General features: G+C 30.1%; 2 protein-coding genes across 8 annotated transcripts; one reads left to right on the top strand and one right to left on the bottom strand.

The window, feature by feature from the left end:
• Window positions 1-1419: 1419 nt before the first annotated feature.
• On the bottom strand, window positions 1420-16537 carry LOC122507370. 5 transcript variants are annotated; one of them, XM_043620033.1, is made up of 11 exons: window positions 16400-16537; window positions 13090-13174; window positions 12538-12604; window positions 11744-11937; window positions 11384-11609; window positions 8939-9051; window positions 7777-7857; window positions 5700-5930; window positions 4509-5575; window positions 3780-4380; window positions 1420-2514 (listed from the first exon to the last, which is right to left on the bottom strand). In XM_043620033.1, exons 3-11 carry the CDS (start codon window positions 12575-12577, stop codon window positions 2134-2136), a joined length of 2934 nt encoding a protein of 977 aa, XP_043475968.1. In that variant the 5' UTR covers window positions 12578-12604; window positions 13090-13174; window positions 16400-16537; the 3' UTR covers window positions 1420-2133. The 5 variants fall into 5 exon arrangements, with proteins under 5 accessions (XP_043475968.1, XP_043475967.1, XP_043475969.1 ...); XM_043620032.1 differs by lacking the exon at window positions 16400-16537 and adding an exon at window positions 15514-15781; XM_043620034.1 differs by lacking the exon at window positions 16400-16537 and adding an exon at window positions 15503-15641.
• Window positions 16216-23809, top strand: LOC122507373 (ornithine aminotransferase, mitochondrial-like). 3 transcript variants are annotated; one of them, XM_043620040.1, is made up of 6 exons: window positions 16216-16381; window positions 20050-20280; window positions 20449-20753; window positions 22284-22484; window positions 22721-22946; window positions 23552-23809. In XM_043620040.1, exons 2-6 carry the CDS (start codon window positions 20157-20159, stop codon window positions 23722-23724), a joined length of 1029 nt encoding a protein of 342 aa, XP_043475975.1. In that variant the 5' UTR covers window positions 16216-16381; window positions 20050-20156; the 3' UTR covers window positions 23725-23809. The 3 variants fall into 3 exon arrangements, with proteins under 3 accessions (XP_043475975.1, XP_043475974.1, XP_043475973.1); XM_043620039.1 differs by lacking the exon at window positions 16216-16381 and adding an exon at window positions 16416-16551; XM_043620038.1 differs by lacking the exon at window positions 16216-16381 and having other exon boundaries at window positions 18655-20280.
• Window positions 23810-25407: the final 1598 nt, after the last annotated feature.

Genomic DNA, 25407 nt, shown 5'->3' with positions numbered 1-25407 from the left:
TATTTGTGTAACAACAACAAACAAACAAAAACAAATATATTTCAAAAGTTATTTCATATAACATTTATTATTACACGGAGAAACTTTTAATACCACTAATTCTTAAAACTGGTGAGACATTTTAGTATGTTAGGTTAGATTCAAGGGAAAAACGACATAGGTTATAGAAATTGCTATTGAGACTATCAAAAACACTCATTCAGTATATATTTTACAGTTCTTCATAAGGAAACTAACGAAAATTAGTATGTTGTTTTAGAAAGAAAATAATTTTTGCAAAGTTGGGAAAGCCATGAATTAAAAAGAAACACACAACAAATTAATTGTCTATAGATACTCATAGAGACGATAGTGATACTTGGATCTGATGGTAGATGGCATTAGTGAATGTCACTGTAACTGTAGGTAAATATATTTAACACGACGTAAGAACCTAACCTATATTAATAACGCACACACGCACACGCAAGTAAAGACACGACGATTGGTCACGGAAACCGAAAGATCGCACGATTCGTTAGAAGTACACAGCTGAATCGTCCTTATATATTAAACGAGTGGAAAAATATGTACCTTCGAGAGAGAGCATTTTTTTAAATAACTTTCTAATCAAATTATGTAAATAAGTAAAAGTCGTGAAAAAAATTATGTTATATTGAGGAACAGTTCTTGAATTTAATTTGGCATGAGGAGACATTCACGTTTATTAATAAAAGGTTTTTTCTTTCATACACGTGTGAATTTCAACTTCTTCTTCTTTAGAATTTCAACTTCGAAAACATTAGGGTTAGTTCGCGACGTCAGGTGATGGACTCGGTGATGCTCGGGTGAAATCGGTTAAGTCCGCCCGCAGTCCTTCCAAAATTGGTATGTTACGTTAGAATGTCTCTTATATATTCTATCTATATGTGTAAAAAAAGTTAGAATTACCGTATTATTTCACAAACAAAAACTAGCATTTTATTCTTTTCTAAAGAAAAATAAGACTATTTCTAATGCAGATAGTAATTTTTGTACACCGAAGGTTGCTTAATATATAACGAACTTATCATATTTTCGTATTAATGTTGAAATTATTAGCACAACGCACGAAAAATCCTCACATTCTAACGTACTTTTAGAATAAACATAACCAAATATATTTAATATTATAAGAAAAAGTTTCTCTGTGTACATAAGTATAATAATTTTAATAACTTTCTAAACTATTACCCATGAAATTTCTCACATTCACTGTTTAACTGTTGGCTGACTCATTTCGATGGAATAAAATCAATAAAATAGATGCCGCACTGTGAAGAGGATGATTTTAAAACAAAACATAACCTTGAATTAAAATATATTTCTTATTGACAAAAAATTGTAATTTTTACTAAAACGAAACTTTTGATTGTTTAAAATGTTAGAAATTAAATTATTTACTCTTCTACTAAAGAAATTTTAATTTATCTTCTTTTAAATAATATGCGTACTACATTATGACATTGCATTAACTTTTGTTTTGATTATATTTTGCATATCTACAGAATATTGTGTTAAAATTTCAAGACAATTCGGTTGTTTTTCAGTTGGAGAACACTCGTGCGTCCCAAAGTATTCATGAAATAAACAATTTAAACTGTAATCAAATTTTAATTTAAAAAATTCTAGTTCAATAAGTATTAACATTTTGTCCAAATCCTTTATTTTTCAATTCTCGGTTAAAACAAGCATATAATATATAACAATGAAAATTACATGATCGTATTTTGTAGTAATCAGTCTTATAAACCTAATAAATATTCAATAATTTTCCACCTTTTGGAAAGACATTGTAGTGTGATAGGAGAAAAACTTCGTAAGAGTTAAAAATAGTAGTAGTTTACTGATAAAAATATTTTCTGCTGGTATAGAAATCTATATAAGAAATTATGGCTAATTAGCAACTGAAGAAAGGTGTATGTATTTTCAATTTTGCTCGGGTAATTTTCCCATAATTACGTATTATTTTTATGCAATATTATAAATGCTTTATAGCTGTACACGTTCCATTATTTACAAAACTTGAAATAAAAATTATTTCATATAAATATTAAATAGGTAGAAAAATATTCTATTCAGTACATTTGTGCCAGAGCGCCATAGATTTTACTATTATCCTAGATTAACAGATGCGGAGGCACAAGAACCAACAGATGACTTAGAATTTTTTCTACTTCTCTTCACTACAAAGTAAGGATTTGTTCCTTTATTTACATGTTCGTGAGCGTAGAGTAAAACTCCTATGTCATGATGTCCAGCTTCAAGAGCAATCTTTAAAGCTGAGCTGCCATCTAAATCCAGAATCGATGAGTCGCAGTTCGTCTGGTTAAGAAGAAGTCTCACGATTGCCATATGCCCATGTTCGGCGGCGCACATTAGAGCAGTACTTCCGTCTTCGTCTTGAATGTTCATGTCGGCGCCTGCATCAAGAAGCAGTTTTGTCATGTCCAATCTTCCATGCGAAACGGCCAACATTAAAGCTGTTTGTCCGTCCTGAAATAATAGAGACACGGCTGGATTACATCAGTTCCAACAGAAGGTTTTTTTTAATAGTCCTTCTACTTTAAGGGGCAACACCGCTCTAGAGGTAAAAGAAGACCTATCTTTGGATTTATTTTTGAAAAGTGAAAAAGGAAATGGGACTATATTTCACTAAAAAAATTAATTTTTTATATGAAACGGTAGTGGGGACTGATTAGACACGTACTTAGGCGTTCCGTTTTCTAATTCAGCAGTTTTTATAGATGCCACTAACACCATGTTGTCTAAGGCAAATCTTGCGCAATTTAAAACCATTTCTTTGATTAAAAAGTGTAGCTGGTTTCCTGATCGACAATTGAAAAATTGTTTAAAAGTATGGCATTGACGAAATTGAAAGATTTCAAACTCAATTTTATAAAAGAATATTACAATTATCTTTCAGCACACCTGGATACGCTGTCAGGTTAGAAACAGGGAACCGAAAACTTATTGTGATTTGTTTTAACTTAGCATTAAACTTTATTGAAAAGATGCTTGCCATGAGCAATGAGCGATACCCGCAGAAATGTATTATAAAATTAAAAATACTATCGGAAAATAGCGATATTATACATACATTTAACTGGTGTCCTCAAATAGGCGAAATTTTTAAATTGATAAATAGGTTTTCTGAATGGGAAAATCTTACTCTAACGTCATTGCAATCGAACAAGGCACGATGGGTATCCGAGTATGGGAATTTCTTGTTTGCGGAGGATATGTCCCGACTACGTGTATCCCGATCACTACAACTTCTCCCACATCTCTCAGTAAGCGAAAATATTCAATGGTATTTTAAATTATGCCTACCAATAAAATACCTTAGTCCGTTATTTTTTCATTGTTTCAAAATGAAAAAAGGGGGGGGGGGGGATTCGAAATCTACTGATTTTTTATCTCAAAGGTGTACTAGACTTGAAACAACTCTTATTTGAATAACTTTCCAGAAGAACCAAAGATATTCACATTACAATCTTTAATTTCGTTTTTCTCGACAAGACGTATCAAAATTTTTGAAATTTAACGAGGAATTTAACCATATAGAAAAGTCCAATAGTTCCAAAGTTGTCCCTTTTCGTGCGGACGTCCTCATAAAAGAGATTTCTTAAAAAACACGAGAGACATTAAATTGTGCGCTATGCGGAGAATCACCCACATAATTAATTCTTTCTGCAAACAGGTTGAAGTCTTCCCAAAAATTATGATTATTAACAAATAAAAATCAATAGCTTTCTTACCATTTTTGATTGGATGTTGACATTAGAATTTTGGAAAATTCTTTCCGCCACTGAAGTGTGCATAAAATTTCGTACATCTGCAAGAGCTGCCAGCATAACGGCTGTGTAACCAGCTGTATTGGGCTTATTCAGATCGCAGACTTGAGAATCCAAGAGTGCAGATGCGACATCAAAGTTCCCAAAGGACACCGCATAGTGCATCGCAGTATTTCCACTGCAATCTGTCACGTTTACTATGTGTATTAAAAGTGATGCTGGATATTCTTGAAAGAGATCCAAATAATCCTTCACATCTCGAGGATTTGCATTTTCCGTACTGGATATCTTGAACCATTCTTGTTGTACTAAGTTGAATGCACTTTTAATCTGAGAAGACATATTTCTATTTGATAGCTTTTCAAAATTATCATTCATTATTTTTATTGCAGATATTATTTCCTTTGCAGGTGTAAGTTTTTTTCTCGGTTTTATTGTTTGGAATTGATAAGCTGCTCGATTAGGATAATTTTCTTCCTTAAATTCAGCATTAACGTTGAGGTCATTTGCTGCCTTGAAGTATGTATTTTCCTCATTCGTGTCAATAAATTTGTCAAGTTCTAGTCTGAAAAAACATTTCTTCGTTTTAGTAAAATTAAGAAAACAAGTGTACAATATATTAAATGAAGCAAGTAAAGAACGAATTAATGGAAGTGACGCTGTTTAGAAATAGTAATATTAAAATTAACTCACCTTCCAACACTTTCATACTGATCCCTATTGTCCTGCTTTTTTAAATGCGAATTGTTTTCCGATACCTCCAGTATGTTTCGATGGAAAGTTGGAGTTGCCGTTTCTTTACTAATATTATTTTGTATATTATGTTTAGTTTGATTTTTAAATTGTTTTGAAATGTTTTTACAATTGTCGCAATAATTCGTTGCATGAGAAATATTTTCGTTGAATTTAAGAGATTCGCCCACAGACATATCAGTGAATTTTTTCCTTACTGGTGAGGTACCGAAGTCACGAGTTCTCGGCTTCAGGTCCAACGTGTCCGTGTTCTTCGATGCAGACTTTATCAAGTCGGCAGGATTCACACTGACATACTTTGACGCCACTCGTTTCAGCTGTGTCCCGTCATATTTGAATGGTGTATTCTGCGAATTCATGGAATTCAAAGAAATTGAGTTAGATGTGGTCAGATCAGGTCCAACTGCTACTGACTTTGGGGTAGAACGATTCATCGCATCTGTGCCAGTGTCGAATGTGACAGGCTTTGCTGTGACTGATACATTGCTGCACAAAACATGCATTGTTTGCACATGTTTATTCTTCAAATTTTCTTTACCACGTAATTTTATAATTGATTTTGTGTCATTTAATGAATTCAGAGAGATAACGTGCTTTTTTGCGCCAACATGATTATCATCTAGTATTCCAATATTCTCAGTTGTTAAACTCGTCATTGTTTCTTTATTAACCATATCTGCTTTTGTTTTTATTTTAGATTTAAATTCTTCACCAGAAACATTGTCGGAAGGAATACTTGTAGGTTCTATTTGTTGTACTTCTGTATTAATACCACAATCTTGAAAGCTTTTCACCTTGGTCAATGCAGTTTCTTCATTTAAAGAATTCTGATTTAACATGGATTCAATACTTTCCAATGTAAGTTCGCTTTGAGTAGATTTCGATAACGTAAAATTTCTTTTAGTAGTAACAGGCATAATGCATTCAATTCGAGTTTTGCTATTAGTTAGCTTCTTCTGAGGAGTCACGGGCAAACTAATCAACATTCCTGCATCCTTAGTTTGAACCTGCAAATGCACAATAAATATTTATTTTCTTTCTTTTAGTGAAAGAAAAATGTTGACATAGGAACACAGTGATTTATAGCTCATTGAATGAAAAAACACATTTCTTGTTAATAGAATTAATTACCTGCTGATGAGAAACACCAACGTCTCTAGTCATGACAGTACAAGAGATCCCAATATCTCTTTTTAATCTTACAGATGCATCTATTTGGTTCTTGCAGGATTGGTTTTCTGATAATGAATGACTTCGTAATCTATGTATTTTGTTAGCATTATTTTTTGTCTTTGAATCGTTATAGTCTTTTAATTCCTCAAGTAATTTTCGTTTTTCTTCCGCAAGAACAAATAATTGCACCTAAAAAGTAAAAAATTATTAAACTTATTTTTAATTAATTTTCTTCATTAAAAGCTTATACTGTAAATATTTAAAAAAATTATCATAAGACACAAAAAGTTTCATTATTTTCTTGAATCTCTATTCAGCAATTGAAAAAATCCTACTCCAGATTTCCTGCACCCCGTGTCTGATTAGGATCTTGTTCAATTATATTAATGTTAATATTATTGTTGCTAATAATTTCTCTCCTCACGGCAAGTATTTATGTAACTCGAGAATTTTTATTTCAAAGGATAAGTTTATTTGTTTTTGTTTTTTCATCATCTGATTTATAGGCCTTTTTAAAGTTTATTTAGTGATGAGGCTCTAAATCTCATAATAAGTGTAATCGATTTAACCTACTTAACCAATTATGTTTTTTTTCAAAGAATCCTTGAATGTATTTTTACAAAGTTAAAATAATAGAAACAAAGCTGTGGAAGAAAGGCATAACAGCATAACTGCATTTGTCATGATTTCGAGATAAATTAATTTTAATGTTCTCTCACTTCTGTCAATTCAGAAAATCAACAGATTTGTTCGGTCTTTTGCATTTAGTATTATTATTTAATATATTTTCAAAATTCTTTTATAACATTTAATAAAACACACGATTTGATATAAATTTTGATAATTTTTCATCGGAATCATGAGTTTTATTGCACTTATGCGGTTATGCAAGTTCAGATTGTATATGAGTCCAACTTCAGACACTTTTAATGTCACAATTTATTTTGGTTTGATTTGTCATAATAAAAAAATTTTTCATACAAAGACAAATTAAACTATTAATTCGTTAGAAAAAATTATAAGAGTTTATTCAGTTATAAAATTTATTTCTTTATAAAATGTTTTTAATTTATTGAAACGAGAAAAAAATTTACTTTACTGTTCAACTTGAAGAATTTTTCAATTTATTTTTTGAAATACTTTCCAAAATTTTTTAGAATAGAAGTACCCTTCAAAATAAGTATGTACATAATTAAATGCACAATTTATGTTATAAAAAATTTGATCCAGTTTTATTAAAATAAATATATTTAATTTAAAGTACGAAAAATGTATTTTACTAAAAACATTTTTTTTACAAAATTCTTATTGTTTTTATTCTTAAAGGTTATTTTCATTTTTAATTATGTCAATTGTTTTTTAAACTGAATGCAGTTATGTTATTATGCTGGTCTCCTTTTGTCAGAAATGCAATTATGCGATTATGTTTTCCATTATTTTCTACATTAATAACCATTTTAATGGTTTTTCAGCTATTGAACTTTGAAGAGCAATATTAAATATATACAAATCTGATGTTATCTCAAATTTGATAAAAATGTCAGTTATGCTGTTATGCCTTTCTTCCATAAGGAAGTGCTAAGATGGTTGTTCCGATTCAGAAACAAAACTTTCTTACAATTGAAACATAAAAACCGATTCGCATTTACTTCTTCTGATTCAGGTACAAAACAAAAGTAGATTTTAAATCTGATTTGTTTTCCTGATTAAAATTGAAGTTCATTTAAATGTTATTTTGGATTAAAACATGACGTTTAGTTAGAACTAATTCAGTTGAATTTGGAGTATTAATTAGACTTTCGCTTTCAAGGTAACTGACTTTCAATTTAACATCGGTTTTATGTTATGAAGCAAAAAAGCAAAAAAGCTCTCATGACTTGTGATTGTCGGCACAAAAATCCCTAGATTTCAAGTTCAATTAAAAAAGCAAGCTTTATTAAAAAGTTATTAAAAAAGCATAAAGAATGCTCCCTTTTATCTTAATTCAAAAGCTTCTGCCAAATTGGAAAATGTACTCAATTAAAATGCTGTTTACCTGCAATATTGGTATTGCTTTCACTCTAACTTCCAATTCCTTCATCCTTTTTAATGATTCAGCCATTTGTTCTCTTATGTTCTGTAAGATATGAATTTTGTTAATGCCTGAAAATCTTGATTTTTTGTGAAGCATTGAAAGCGAAATTAAACAAGTTCCGGGTTAAGGTGAGTGTCAGTCTCGGAATATGGCTGTTATCAATGAGGCCAATTTGGATGCATTTTAAATGCCGCTCGAAGTAAAAGGACATGAAATTGATGAATTTAAGTGTTAATGACTTTTGTAAATGCAAGAATAATTAATAACAAATAAATTGTGAGACTTTCATTCAAACTTTCATACATATCATAACAATAATAATTATTAAAATCGATTTTGTTTTTATACCCGAAAACAATTTTTCATAATCTTAGTAACTAATAACTTTGCTTGCATTAAATAACGGAATAATCCAGATGTGTCTTTGATTATAGAAGTCAATTGTAAAATCTGAAAATCAGCTAGAATCTTGAAAACAGCATTTTGACTGTATAATGCTTACATTTAATTTAAAACTACTGATAACAAACTTGTAGAAAGAAGCTATTTTTGAGGAAAATACCATTTCTTTTAATATTAACCCTGTGAGAGTCAGGTTTTAGCTATGGTCAAGAAATTGACCATGTGTGTCAAAGAGAATAAAAATTTCAGAAATCAAATAGATTCACTTGAAACTCTATATTTCTGGGGTCGCTGAGTGCGAATCTGGTGTTGGTTACTCAAAATTCAAAACGTCGGATCCAGTATGAAAAATTTTTCAAATATTTGAAAGTGAATCCAAGTAGTTTTTAAACATTTGTACACCATGTTGGATCCGTTATTTTGGATTTTGAAAAAATTACACCGGATTCGTAATCAGCGATCCCGAAAATCCCCGAGTATCCAACCTCAAGCAAATCTATGCAGAAATAAGATGTTAGTCAAAGGCGTAACGCGACAATCAGTCTTTTTAAAAAAATTCGCATCGCATGTAAATCCTGCTGCTCAATTTATCTTTTGAAAATTTGTCAATGTTCATTAAATTCATTCTCGACAAAATTTGGAGTACTATTTACTCATTGTTCTTGACAGCAACTGTAACATTTAGAAAAAACATAATTATATACATATACATAAGCATTACCTGTAATTTCCCGGTGCTTAAATTAGACTTCATATTGCCAAGACCATCAAACTCTTCCCTTGAGGTTATCTCAGATCTTGCAACTTTTAAATCAACTGGTGATTCTGAGCGAACTGCAATCAAAGTTATGCAAGTCAATTTTGGGCTTTATAAAGTGCAGTCACAGGAGTCAGATTAGTAAGTCAACATATTAAATTTCAACTAATCAAAGTGATTTAGCGAGTGATCAAGAAGTCTAGAAACAATTAAATATCTCAAAATATTCTGCTTCTCGAAAAAATTCATTTAAATCTACCTTTTGATTAGTTATAATCTAATCTGTTGCATGAGACTCTTCTCTTATCGAATAAGATTAAAATATATATATATATATATATATATATATATATATATATATCATGTTTTAATAAAATTAAAATATTTCAATTGTTATTTTGAATTGTGGATTATTAAAACTTGTTGGCAGAATTTTTGCTAGTTTTTTATCCACCAGCATGCTTAAAATTCTGGACATTATTTGCTTTAACCATATTGTTACAATTTTTTATACAAAAGTAGTATACATATACTACCGTTCATAATTGTATGGACACCTCTTTTTTCATTACAGTGTAAAAAGCGTTGAAATAAAAAATAAAAAATTTTGTCTAATTTTTTAAAGCTAATAAAATTATAAAAAAATGATGCACTGAGAAAAATGGAGTGTGTATTAATAATAAATAGGACTCAGTCCAGAAAAAGTACATGCGTATAGTGGTAGAGGGCCTCAGTTTAGTACAGTAAAGGACTCAGTGCCAAACTTTGAAACTTTCACATCAATATCGGTAGCAATAATGTTTAACGAGCACGTAACCTGTCAAAATTAATGGCTGGCGGACGCGAGTGTTTTTTTCATTCACTTCACCAATTTTATATAAGCAATAATCAATTATTAAAAAAAGATGTTAAATGCACTCTTAATATATTCATATTCATTAATTCACAAGTTTTATTCTTCCCAAATTTCCATACTTACTAGTGACAACTAAACGCATCGGAAAATCTTACAATCATACGGGATTGAACCTGTACCTAACCATACATCGGCGAAATTGATATTCCAACGAGCATACTTTCTTCTACTTATTAGTTCTCTTCTTCCTTCATTTCTTCTTCTCCTGCAACAACATACTTTTCATTCAAAGCGTCATTCCGATCTGTATCTATAAAGACCCATTTAGACATCGAATAGACGTCGTTAGACCTTTCATTTCTCACTGAGCTCGGCATGAAGTCGATTTCATTAAAGATGTCCGAGTCAATTGGCCATTTTCCTGTAGCTCGAAAATCAGACTTTATAATGATCTACTTGACGGTCAAATATTTTTATGATGTACCTTGGATTTATTCGCATAAATAATTCGAATTGTTTGTAAAAAGAATTTTAAAAAGGTAAAATACACTGACGTCGAGTGGCTGAAGACGATGGGATTCGTGATTGCTTAATGGAGAAGCACATGGTGATCGCGATTTCTCCTATTGCATGAGATTTTAATATTTCTTAAACTTACATGTAATGTTCAGTCCACTTTCCAGTTAAACAAAAGAATAACATTGGACATTTAAAAACTTATTTCAATGAAGTTTCATTAGCTACGCTACTAAACACTCTGAAGGTTGCAGTCAAGTTAATTTCAATTTTCAGGAAAATTTCCGTGCCCTGTGAGTGCACAAGTGAAGATTAGCAAATCTTCCGCGTTCGGCTGAAGCGATTTGTCCGACTCGGTTCCGATCACAACATGAGACTACGCAAACTGTCTCAACTGTCTGGTGCGCACATATTGAACAGTAATTCGAAATAAAGCAGCAACATTCATTGAATTGAATGTACAAGCCCTAGACGAGCTAGTTGCTTCGGGGTTTCTCAGCGACAATTGAGGGTCCCGATTAAAGAAACGGTTATCATTTTTTTAAATTTTTAACGTTTTCTCAACGTGCTTGAAGAGTTTAAACCAGAAAGTCAAATCTGATGTTGTCCATTGGAACTAATTGCCTGATCCCTCTTCACAGGTGAGCAAATGGTTGAAAGTAGATACGATTGAAACTGCCGTTCAATCCTTTGATCAATTCTCGAACCCAAGAGGTAATATTTGGAGAATAAAAAGACTTCATTAGTACTGACTATCAGAGTGGATGAAGTATCAAGACTGCGGTCACTCTTTAAAATTGTGTGGCTTTTATAGTCACAGCTCTTCTTAATTCTTGGAAAAAGTTCTCGCAAACTCGCGCAAATGCGGGAATGATGGGGTGAGATTTGTACAATATATAGGTATAGCATTGATGGAATTAAACTTTCCATGTCCCGACTGATGGCTCGCAACACGTGTGAGATACATTTCTTTGAATTTTGAGGGTTCTGAATGTAGGACAAATTATCTCTTTCATTCTATACTGTTCTATACTTACATAATAATGCATTCTTGTTTTCCGTTTCGTTTTTGTACGATTCAGAAGAACGCAGCAGAGCAGCTTCAAAATCATCAACAACGTCACTTAAATCCAATTCTGATATGTAGTTAGTATTGGCATCTTTCACTACATTTGGTTTCGATGAAGAAGGCTCATCAGCAGTATAACTTGTGTTTGATAATTCTGTAGAATTTCCAATTGGTTTAGGAGAAACAGAACTTACCTAAAACGAAAATTGGAATGTAGTAACAGCTGCAGGTCACAGTCGTTATTGAAAAAATAAAAGTTAAATTATTTGAGTTTAATTTCCTTTTTTAATATGAAATTTAATTTTGCATTGCAGGAAAAAGTTCTTACCAATCCGAGAAGGAATTCCATAGATTGACATTGTCTTCTACGTTCTTTCTTCTCTCGTCTGTCAACGCCAGACCGACTACGACATCCTGCAGCTACGGCTTCACAGTAACGAACAAAGTCCAAATCTATGTGATATCCATAAGGACAACATATGCACTTTGCACAGATAGTGGTCGATAAAGAACCATTTTTCACTAAAATAAAGGAAAAACCGATATTAAAAGACTTGATAAAAATGATCAGAAAGTTAGAAGCAGTACAAGGTTGTACAAGGATGTACATTTTCATATACATTATATTGTACGTAACCAGTTGCGGAAATTGGACATGAACACGTACGAGTTCCACTGTTAAAATTTCTGCAACCGGTCACGTGCAAGATCATGTCTATTTCAAGTACATGATCGTGTACATGATCGTGTACATGAAAATACACCTGATCTTGTACGTGATAGTTTTCTTAAAGGTTAACAGCTGCGCAATAGTTTTTTACAGGCATAAATAAAACGTCCTTACAATTATAATTTATTACTTCCTTAAATTTTATGCAAAAAATTTTGTTTACAAATGAAATACCACAGAAAAAAAGATAGTATAAATTTTGTTGCGGGGAATTTTAACCAATGCCAATTCACATAGAAAGTGGCGCCCTCACTCAGGTGAAAATTTGTTGCAGCGAATATTTACCCCAAAATCAGGTTAAAATTTAAACTTTGTTTTTCTAGTGACTGGATATACTCACATTTATAGTGAATATGTATTTAATTTTAATGTTACTTTTTAAATTATCTTACCTTTTTGGGGGGTTTGTGTAGAAGAAACAAATAGAGCCATATTTTAAAAACTTTTATAGTCTCGGACCTGAAATAAGAAAAATTGACCTAATTTTTGAAATTGTTACAAAATTTTGTTAACATTATGTAAGTAAGTAAGTATTGATACATCATTATAATGACATACGTGAAATGTTGAAACAAATATAAAATTTATAAACACAAAAGGCAATTGACTTTATAAGAATTTACATATTGACTTATTAAATGAGATCTATTCATTGAGATTATGTAAGTAAAAAAGGATTACTGAGAAGAATTGGAGAAAAATTTAATAGGAAGAGTGTAAAAGGGTTCGAAGGAGAGAATAAGAGTTAAAGAAAGTATTGAATCTCATTCAGGGTGACCATCGAAATTCGCGGACAAAATTCAAGGCTAATTCATCATTCTTTACCGGTTTTCAAGAGATTTTCAAGGTTTTAAAATTAGTTCTTTTGTACGAAAATGTTTCAAGGCTGAGTGACCATCCCGTCATTGAAATAAAATCATTTTTTATACATTATACTAATATACCTTAATATAGAAGACGAAATATGAAATCACTCCAGGAAATAGCCATGTTGCAATAAAACAAACAAGTTCAGCTGTGTCTCATGCACTGAAAAAATGTATTTTTATTATATAATTTGGCTTAATACTACCATAATAATAATAATTATTACACTGATAATTATGATACAAACAGTTTTATACGCAGTGTACTCTAGTTATAATCGTGATGCAAATTTTACGCTTGTACGATCATAATTATAGAAATAAGTTATTCCATAAAATGCGATCAAAGCATGCGGAAAAAACTATTTTTTCATAAAAGAAAATCTAAACTGAACATAAAAAAATATTGTCTGCGAAGCGGAACGCATAAATATTCCACATTTCGGAAGAACAAGATTGAAACAAAAATTTGATTTTGTTTCTCCCTGATTTCTAGACAGAATTTAGACTTTTTTCCTGACCGTAAAAAAAGTTCCGATTTATTCTAAAAATGATTAGGTACACAAAAATGTTTGTAATACATTTATTTGTGAATATATTTTTAATTGTAAAATTATTCCAAACATCATTACTTTTATTTTAGGTAAATATTTAACCTTTATTATTTTCCATATAGGAATTAATATTTTCAAAAATTTCAAATTTTCAACCTTTTGAAATTCAATATGTAATTTATAAGATTGCTACCTACTGTAACATCTCCAAAATTATTTTCATTGATTTTAATTCAATTCTTTTGTGGAATTTTTAACTAAAATTCTTCTCTAACCTTCGCGCTACCGGCTGGCCACACGGTGTGGAATGTTGTATATTATCTGCTCGACTTTTGTATCAATCGAATCGCCATTTTAACTCACTGGACAAAATTTTTCAGTTAATTTGTATTAACACATAACTATATACAAAAGCGTTGATGAATTTTAATCGTTTTGGGAACATAAAAGTAAAATAGCGTTTGGCCACACCGTGTGGCCAGCCGGTAGTCCGCATATACAAAAATCTTCGGTAGCGCGAAGGCTAAATCAATTATTTTTGAGTAAGTTTTTTGAAAATTCAAATATTTAAAGGGAAAAGGAAAGTTCACATATAATATTCCTGAAGTCTACTTATTTACAATTCAATTTCCTGAATGGAAGGAAACAAACTGCCATTTTAACCCTAGAACAAGGAGCGACTGAATTTTTTCTTACACTAAGCGGAAACTGAGGTTCTTTCGCTCCTTAAACTTGAATTTTGTTTTTAAACGTTAGTATTAAATTAGATAAAAAAGAACTTTTATGATAGTGAATTTTGCTTGTTATTTAGTATGATGACAATGGTATATAATTCATTTTCTAACTAAGTGAACCTTTTTTTTAATTGAATATATTAAATATATAAAAAAAACATAAAAGTTTTGCAAATTCTTATTCTTTACAAAAAATACTACAATTTTTCGACATTTCGACCAAAATAAAATAGAAGAGGATTTTTCCTCTAAATATGAGATTGTTTATATTTTCTTGTAAATATTTGCCATACTGAATTTATTAGATTTTCTATGGTTTCAATATATTTTGTATTGTCCAATTTTTATTTTCATAAATCTTAAAAATAAGCACATAAAATTTTTATTAAATTGATTTGTCATTTTTGAGAATTTTAATCCAACTTTTATGTAACAGATTCTTTAATTTTAATTAACTTTAAACTTACAAAGAACTGAAAAATTATTGAGTTTTGCAACAATCTGACAAAGTGGTCTTTTTCTGTTTTTTTAATTAACTTACACGTTTATAACAATAATAAGCCAATAAAAACTTTTTAATTCGAAATGTGAAACCCTGTAAAGAACTGAGGGTTTCTTTCACAATTTAAAAAATGTAATTGTCTTGGAAAGTAAAACAAAGTGGTCCCTTATTTTCATTCAAACGTTCTTCACCCAGAAAAAAGTAATTTCATGTTATTAGAAAAAATTGTCTTCTAATATTCTCTCAAAACAAAGGTACTCTATTTTAATATAGAATAATTTTATTTTTTGGTGATCATTAATAAGACAAGAAAAGTTTTTCCGTTTTTGATGTCAAAAAAATTAATTTCAAGTGCAAGTAAAATAAATAAATAAATAAATTTATTAATTAACTCTCGGAGAACACATAGGATCATTCTGACCTCGCGTTTTTTTTACGAAAAGCTTTTTATCTATTGTTTAATATTTTTTATAAGGATTTTAAAGTATACAGACTTATTTTACAGAGTTTAAACTTTATTTGAAAAAAAAATCTTTTGGTTGATCAGATGAACAGATCAAAATTGGTTGAGCATTGAAAGAGGTGTGTTCTACGAAGGTTTAAATCTTTCTTACCTATACAGATTCTTAATTTTTAAAAATTAATTATTTCCGTATTAATTTAAAATACCTTTAACCGTCTCCAAATTTATTTATAGTTACCATTTAGTTACCTATATAGCACATGCATTTATCAAGAAATTTGCAGAAAACTATATTTTTCGATACAATTTTCTTACAAGTTCTATGTGGTTTCTGCTGCAGAATTTCAGTGCAAACTTTTTGAAAAACAGTGTGGTATGTGGGTGACTATAATAACCCACACAAATGTAACTTATTAATTAATTTCTTCGAGTGATAAACGAAAGCAGAAACCAGATAAATCTGTTAACACGTCCGTGCAGAAACCAAAGGCGATAAATTTTGCCAAGAAATACTCAATATATTGTTTATTACTAATTTATCACTATGTATTATGATTTAAAGTTATTTGATTTTAGCCGTCTGAAATATGAACTGCTTTTCTATTGAAAAATACATTTCGCGTTAATCTATTCTTATCTCCTTTCAAGTAAATTAGCCTTTAGGAAGATTACAATGTCATCGTGGATTGGTCGGCAATTTACGTTTAATCTTTTTAACGAAATAACAACCTTTCTATTATCTGTGAAATGACTGTGAAATTTGATTGTTTATAATTTTGAACATTTTGACATCTGTTAATTTGAGAATGTTTGAGAATGTTTGAGAATGCCATTTATAGAGTTGAAAAGTTGCCCACGCAAATATTTATTGACGGTCACCTTTTTCTAGACCTCAGAAATAAACGTATTCAATGACAAGGATAGGTAATGCACGTACGAGAGCAAGAAGGTAGGGGGTCTGCATGAGTGCGAGACAAAAAAGTGGTACAGATCGCGAGGCAAACACCATCGTGTGGGAACGCTATAAGAGGATGAAGTAATAGAAAGAGAAGGAATCTTGCAGCTAAGAAGGATTGAGCACGACAGAAAACATCAACCTGTACATGGGAGGCAGAATGTATTATTGTATTTTTACCCAAACACTTGACCAGAGAATTTATTATTTTTCACTTGCACATTATTTTGAGAACGTGTAATTGCTAAATTTAATGCACTGCAATAAGTCAAAAAACAGCACTTTCACTTTGCGGGCTTTGCGGTTAGAGAAACGATCGCACTCTACGAGAGGTAACAACTGCGGATTCTGAGAGAACTGCTCCAATGGCAGTTATTTCGTCTCCTTCTCCGGTGTCTTCTCCTACCTACATTTCCAGTTACATCAGAGATACTTCTATTTGTATTATTATTGTATAATTTTTTACATATTTCTTTTCACTATTTAAAATCACTATTTAAATCATTACGCCATACTGAAAGAAGAACAAGGTGCTCTAGACCTTACGAAAATTATTTATACCATTTTCAGTCAAAATTCTCTACACTTTTATTATTTCGTATGGATAACTAATTAACACTATACACATATCTATATAACGTCACCTTATACATTTTTTTATAAGGTACTCTCAATTATTCTCCAATTTTCAAATTCTCACATTCTCATTTACCCAATTTCAATTAAACTTACACTACTGACAAGGACGCAAATTGCGCAATTACTACCTTTAATTATTGTTTATTTTCTACAACATATTATAATTAACCATTTTTTTTCTCCAAGGCACTAAAATCTATAAAAATTTATCAGAAAATAAGTCTCAAACATAAGGGTTAATTAATTAGGAAGAAATAAAAAAAATTCTTCAGTTTGCAATATTGCACTAAAATAAAGATAATTTTATTTCTGAAATAATTTACATGTTTTAATGATCTTTGACTTATTTTAAAGATAATTTTTCGTGCAACTTAAATATAACTATTAGTTAGTAATATGTGATAATTTTCTCAGGGAATGTGCCAGTTCTTCACGTTGATCTAAGAAATTATGACAAATTCTTTTGAATATTTTTTGAGATACACTATATTTATTATAGATACAAAATTTTAAAAAAATTGACCCCAATAACTTTTACCAACAATAAGTTATGCGGTTCAGCGGTTTCAAAGAAAAAATGCTACAAAATTTCAAAGTTGTATGTCTCCTACGTTTATGAATATTTTTCCAAAATGTTTCACAAAAAAATTCCAGAAGGAATTTTCCCAGATCATTTACCATAGAATTGTTCAATTTGACTTTTTTCGTTTTTATATTTCGATGAACCAATTTTAACCATTTTCGGTAGTTATGTTGAAGATGTTATTTCAAAGTTTTACAAATTTAAAAGATTAAAACTATATGGAATATTGTTGTACAAAATTAAAAAACCATTTTTGCTGATCTTCAAAAAACTCATGAAAATGGACAAAATAACCATTTTTCGGACATTTAACTTAAATTTACAAAAAATCCTTTTAACATGATGGACAATTTTAGTGATTAGATTTAAATTCTAACGCAAAATATTCTATACCTATACAATAAGAATTACTTCTGTCCCTTATCTTGTAACGGAAAACACTGAAATTTCGCAGGCCTAGATGTATTTTTTATAGTCTTAGAATGTTATAAAATATTCATTTTTTAAATTTGTTAAATAATTTATAAAAATCTTTAATTTTTAAAATTATTTCTTGTTCTAACTTCAACGATTGCAACTGATATCTTTTTAATTGAAGACTAAGGATGATATATACGAACTCACCCAATTGCGTTCTTTTCATATGTTTCTATAGAAGTATCCAAAATTATAATTACATTATTTCAATACTTTTCACAGTAAAGCTATTTTATAAATTAAAATAGGTTTTATATTATTTAGATGTATTATTTTCATAATGTTACTAAATTTAAAAGTAGCTCATGTTAGAAATTTGGAAGGAATAAAGTGAGGAAACTTCTAATCGCGTTTGATATGACGCATGCATATAATTGAACACCTTGATGTAAGAACCAGGCGCAGCCCATTTAAATTCAGTGCTCTATGTCTGGTTCTTGCATCAAGGGCTTCACTATTATACGCGAATATATCTATTAACTCTGTTTGATATGTTACTAAATTTTTTTACAATAAACAATATGAAAGATTATAATTAAATATTTAATTGAAAGTTTATGATTATAATTATAATAATTTATGATTATAATTTAATACGTATATTTAAATTTTTATTTCATACCAATTTTACACTTAATTATGGAGGTGAGATCTGCAAGAAAAATATTTTTCAAAATGGAATTTCGTGCAAATTATTTAATTTTGATAAGAAAGTTTGAATTTTTAAAAAATTTAAAACAATTATATTGATTGCAAAATTAACGTAATTTAAAGAGTTACCAGTTCTTCTTCAACACACAAAGAAAAACAAAGTCTGAAATCATTTACATTTTAAAATCAAAATAATTGAAAAGTATCCTGCTACTTTTAAGCCTAAAACTACATTAAGTAAATTTTAGGACTTAAAATTATACTCTCAAAGCTAAAATTTAGTTATAAATGGTTCTACTGTAAATAGTTTTAGTCAAAAGAGGGGTGAAATTAAGATTTATTATTTTTTACAGTTTAGACTTATACATAGGATGATCTGTCTTAACAGATATCAAAAAACAGTTTGACACCGTCTGGAGAGACAGACTTCTGATCAAATTGATTAAATTAAATTTATCTCCCTCGAGAGTTATATTATTCTAAAATGGCCGCGCTACCATACTTCACTGTTCAAATTAACTCTCAGTGAAGTTAACTTTTAACTCCCAATATTTTACTTTTTTTCTTTTTACTTCAAAAGCAGAGTGGGACTTTTGAAAAATCCTGTTTGAATTTAAAAATTGATGAAAAATTTCTGTATGAAATATTTTTTAATTTTGAGGGCTAAGCAGTTGATTTTACAATGCTAAGACAATGAAACTTTATAATATCGGTTTAAAATTTTATAAATTTTATATAAAAATAATTATTTTCTTTGTAGCAACTGGTGACGTACACGACCTTGCACATGAAAATATGCATGATCTTGTATTTTAAGAGACTTGAAATTTTTGGTTAAAAAAAATGAAAAATTGAAATTTTTTGGTTTTTGGCTAAACTCTGGGCTGTGGTTGTCCCGATGGTCGTAGTTTTTAAATACATTTCTTTTTATATATTCCCAATAAAAGGAGAATTCAGACGCAATAATCTGCCTCTGCAATCTGCCTGCGCAGGCAACAGCATCAACAAGATAGAGATGCATTATGTTTAAACAACATTTTTTAATTGTGTTGTGGATTTAGTCGCATAATTCAATACAAAGTAACTTAACAACAACAAGGGTATTGACATGATAGCGTTATAATTATTTATATTTTCTCATCCACATCTACAATATAGTACATTATCTAAAGAAGTGTAAATATATTTACCTTCGCTATCTTTAAATCTTCGGAAGCACAACTCTTTCAATATTTTGCACTTTACGAGAAGAGGTGTAATTATAGAATTTCAGTATCTTTTAAACTCATTTGTTGAGAGTATCATTTTGCAAATTTTATAACTAATATTAAGGAAATGATTTGTTTTCTAAATAGAAGAGTTCTTTTTCTAAGAAAAGAAATAAGTTTCCGAAGATACCTAAGTGCACAGGAAATAATGAATCGAGATAGAAAATATGGGGCTCATCATTTCCAACCCTTACCAGTTGTTTTAATTAAAGGAGAAGGAAGCCATGTATGGGATGTCGACGGAAAGAAATATCTCGACTTCATTGCTGGTTTCGCCACTTTGAACCAGGGACATTCTCATCCTCGATTAAAGAAGATTATGCATGAGCAAGTGGAACTTATTGCTCACACTTCTAGAGCATTTTTTACAAAGCCACACGGAGAATTGGCTGAATACTTGACAAAACTCTTGGGATGGGATAAATTTTTACCTATGAATACAGGTTTCTTATTGCATTATTAAAACATTATTTTTCTCTATGAATAGAAATTTTATTTGATTGTATTGAATCTAGAATGTTTCACTTATTGTTTCAAACAGAATATTTCATTCGAGAAAAATCGTTTCAACCTTGCAAGTGTATAATGATAAATATTAATTAAAATTACAGGTGTTGAAGCCGGCGACACGGCATTGAAACTAGCTCGTAGATGGGGATACAGAGTCAAGAAAATTCCAGAAAATAAAGCTGTTGTTATTTTTGCAAATAATAATTATTGGGGACGTTCGTTAGCAGCTATTTCAGCATCTACAAACCCAGTATTTTACGAGGACTTTGGCCCAGTAATGACGCAATTTGAAAAAGTTCCTTATGATGATCTAGATGCCTTGGAATTAAAATTTAAAAACAACCCCAATATTTGTGCTTTTATGATGGAACCAATACAAGGCGAAGCAGGAGTCATTGTACCGAAAGTAAATAAACATTTAAAAACTAAAAATTGACAGAAAAAAATGACTAGTGATCTAAATTTGCACTAAATTTTAAAAGTATCAACTAGTTACTAATTTTGGGCAAACTTAAAAAAAAGTTTATAAAGCGAGCAGGTTCCGCAATGGAAAAACTTCCCATGTGATCATTTTCAATGTTTCAGTTTCTGTTGCAAAAACTTGTGTATGAAAACTGACGTGATTTGATACATGAGGGTCTTGATCAAAAAACCATATTTAAAACTCAAAATTCTCTACCTCCAAACAAAAAAATGAATTAAAATTTTAATTTCTTATAAGAAATAGTATATTAAGCAACAAGGGAATAAAGGCAGCCATTTTATTAAACACAAAAATCATCGTAAAGAAATCGGACTGCCTTTATTCCCGTGTTACTTACGATATTTTTCATTCTTAATGCTCAAAAGTGTCGATTTCATATAGCAGACGACAGGGAGTAAAAGTTATTCACTTATTCGACTTATATGAAAACGGCGTTAATTTTTACCCTAGGGCTAAAATGACGCGTGGAAACAGCTTTTATTTTTGCCCTAGGGTAAAAATGAACGCCATTTTCATACGGTCGAACAAATGAATGACTTTACGCCCTTGTCGTCAAATTCAAAAAGAACCATTTTTACACAAATAATTATGAATATCTCATTTGGGCGATGTTTCCAAATCTTTGGTCTCACCCCAAATAATTAATCAAAAAAGGTACAAAAAAAATTTTTCCTGCAAGTTTGAGGCAAATCAAACAATATTAACACGTGCCTCTAGCCGACTGAAATTTTATACGGAAAATACATGTAATTTTTCCTGGACATCACTCAAAATTTGTTCAAGCTTATACAAATTTATTTATAATTCTCAAATTTTGGGTTCTTCTATAGTACATGATAAGAGGTACAAATTCTAATTTTTTCAAATTTTTTTGAAATTATTTGCTCAATTTACAATCTTGATGAATATTAATATGAATGTATATTAATATATGTGACCGCGTCTGAGAAAAGGGACCTTATGACCAAAAAAATTTTTTAACCCGGAACTTATTGCATTTCATTTTAAGGACCTTAAAATGTAAAAAACCATCTAAATCTAAAAATCTATTTTTTTGGTCATATATGTATAAGGTCCCTTTTCTCAGAAAAAGAGAAGAAAAATATTCTCCTTAAAGTAAAATGGCAAGTTTTTTTTTATTATAGCATTAACTTATTGAGAATTTCCATTCCATTGAAAAGTTGGGTCCCTTCTAAAATATTCATGTGTAATTTAACTAATTTGACATGTGCTAACTTTCTATGTTGTTTTTATGGAAAAGCAAAATAATAACGAAATTCTGTTCTTTAATTAGCTGATTCCGTGATCTACATAAAAAGGATAAATGCAATTTAAAATTGCCTTTTCCTCTTCTCCCACCTGATTATGCTTGTGGACTAAAATAAAAAAGAAATCTTGTCACATTGAAAGTAATGAAAATTCGCTAATGTATCTATTGTCTTTTTTACTTAGGTAGGATATTTAAAAGGCATAAGAAAACTATGTACAAAATATAAAGTATTGTGGATTGCTGATGAAGTCCAAACTGGATTAGGTAGAACAGGGAAGCGTTTAGCTGTAGATCATGAAGAAGTGAAGCCTGATATTTTGGTCCTTGGTAAAGCTTTATCCGGTGGAATGTATCCTGTGTCTGGTATTTTGGCGGACGAAGAGGTAATTTTTTATTTTTTGCATAGTATCTAAAAATACGTGAACCAAATGAAGGAAGTTTGAAAGGCAAGGACGCCCTCTGGCCTAGGACAGATCTGTTAACTTAATGGTTTTTTGTAACTAGGCCAGTCTTTGTATGCAAAAAGTACCACTTAAATTAAACCCCCCTTTCCGTCACATAATTACTCGTTATAGTCACGTTTTACTAAACTCATGATTTCTTTTATCCTCTCATCCAGTTGATGTTATTACTCGAGGCTGGTACACATGGAAGTACTTTTGGGGGAAGTCCGTTAGGTCAAAGAATAGCAATCGAAGCTATGCGAATATTAGAAGAAGAAAATCTTGCTGAAAATGCCAAGAAAATGGGTGCTATTCTTAAAGAAGAATTTGAAAATTTGCCTAAATCTCAAGTTTCAGAATTCAGAGGCCGCGGATTATTAGCAGGTTTAGTGCTTAATAAAGGTAAATCTCAAGTTTAACAAAAACAATTTTGCTAAATTCATTTTGCATTGTACACATTGTTTGTACCCGATATGAATTTTGGAAAACTAAAATTACGAAATAATTGTGTACGATTTTCATGTGTGGCAGGTGACTAAAAAACAATAATTTTTTTCATTCGGTCAGTCCCTTAAAAACGTGATTAAAATGTCAAAAAATTGCATTTTTAGCACTTTTTGAAGTTCTGCAAAATAAAAACGCAACATAATAAAAATCACTACAATGGCTTAATTGAGAACTTATACCATCAATTACTTTAAAGCCCAGAATTGATAGATGAGTGACAATCGCGGGAAATCTTTTCTTTTATCAAAAAATCGTTATTGCAAACAGTTAAAATTGTTGCGGGTTATGAAGCATTTAGTAATAATCGATTACCATAACAGGATTTACTAGGAAACTATTTTTTGGGATTTTTTTTAGAGAATAAATTTTAGACTTTATCAATAAAACTCAATGACATTAATAACATTATTAATTATATAAAAACGGGACAACTTGTGCTTATAGTTTCTAAATGCTGCTTTTTAACAAATATGATATTTAAAAAATTTGCTTTTCTGTAGATTTTGCAGACGGCTGGGACTTTTGTTTAAAATTACGAGACGCAGGATTATTATCAAGACCTTCATATGGTCAAATTATCAGAATAGCTCCACCACTCGTAATTAATGAAGACGAACTCCGTAAAGGAATTAATATTATTATTAATACATTAAATAACTATACCAAGGCATAAATGTAAAAGTTATTTAGTTATACAGATTAAAGCAGTAAGGAACTCAAAAATTATTCTTAATAAATTGTACAAAATTATAACTTTATTTATTATAAATATTTCTTTAGCTCATTATTTTATTAAATACACATTTTTCTAAATGTGTTATTATCGCAATCATTTAATTGCTATATTCATGTTAAGGTGGCTGTCTCAACAGTAAATTAATAAAATAATATGTGCATTAATAATATAATAATATGAGGTTTAAGCTACAAAATTTTTTTGTATACTTAAGATCACGTCAATTTTTGTACATACCAAAGTTTCCGTAACAGAAAGATTAGTGATTTTTAATCAACTCTTCAACCTAAAAAAACATTTTACTCGTGCCTTCAATTTATGATAGCTATTCTGATTATGAAATCTTGTCAGGAACGTATTCGGCAGACGCAAAAATTATTGACTCAAACGCCCCAATACTCTTGATGTGTCATAGTGGAATGAATATGTTTCAGGCCTCTGATCGGTTCCTGTATTTTGTTTCCTGTTTTTTAAATTAAACACAATCCGCGCCTCTCTAACTCCCCTATCTACTTAAGGTTTATGCGATAGTTTATTTGTAACTAAAAAAGTAAAAAAAGCTTTTGTAAGTTATTGGTGCCTCAATACTGGGATGAGGATAGTTAATACAATTTTAATGCTAAAAATGGTATAAAAAGTCTGTAAAATAATTTTTCTTTTAATTTTATTGAAACAAATTTCTGCAGAACTAAGCTCAGAAATGTTAACAATTTTCATTGATCATCCACAACTGCGTCTTAATTTTGTTGAACACCAACGTTCTTGGAGCATATACCAAAGTTTTTAATCGAATGCCTTAATCTTACGTTTTTTTAAACAAAAATATATTTTAATCTTAAAAAACAACTTAAAAATTTGTTTCTGATTTTTCAACCGTGTCATTCGGACCATTCAGACTGCATGATGTTGTATAACCTTCAAATGATTTTCCTTCACATGCACTCTTCTCAAAAGTTTTGCCAAATTGTCATTAAATAAATCAAGTTAATTGAAAAATTAATACGTGACGCATTCTGTCAAAAGGGACCACAGCAACATTAGACAGGACTACACACGTCTAAAATATTACCATAAATACGTACGAGTATCTATGTTTTTCATTATTTGCAATTATGTGTTAATATAATATCATTTTTAGTTACTTCATTATGCTTAAATATAATGCAATCAATTTTCTTTGACAGATCCAAAATTATGTTTATAATTTTGTTTTTCGGTTGGTTTTGATTGTTGGCCTATTGTTCTGGAGAGCCATGAACTTGTTTATAATTTTACATAAGTCAAACATTACCGATACATATAGTAGAGACTCCATTATCCGGATAAATTTAATATTTTGAATTTTCACACGAAACGTCGCGTTTTTATGTATTTTAATGATTTTGAGAAAATGTTTATGTAAATCTTTTGAAATATTCCTAACTAAACATTTATTAATGTTGACTTTGAGAGTTTTCTTTCGTTTCAGTCTTATTTAAATACATAGGGGAGATTCGGGTATCCCCGGACACTCTTAATTTCTAATAAAATAATGTGTTTTTACTATTGAAATAAATTAAAAATGATAGGGGAGAGTCTCCAGTTGTGAGACAGTTTTTTTTTGTAACAAGCAATATTAAA

The sequence above is a fragment of the Leptopilina heterotoma genome, unplaced genomic scaffold, assembly GCF_015476425.1.
Source record: "Leptopilina heterotoma isolate Lh14 unplaced genomic scaffold, ASM1547642v1 Lhet_47, whole genome shotgun sequence".
Classification (NCBI taxonomy): Eukaryota; Metazoa; Arthropoda; class Insecta; order Hymenoptera; family Figitidae; genus Leptopilina; species Leptopilina heterotoma.
Note: the sequence above shows the minus strand (reverse complement) of the source record. Positions and strands in the feature narration are given on the sequence as shown.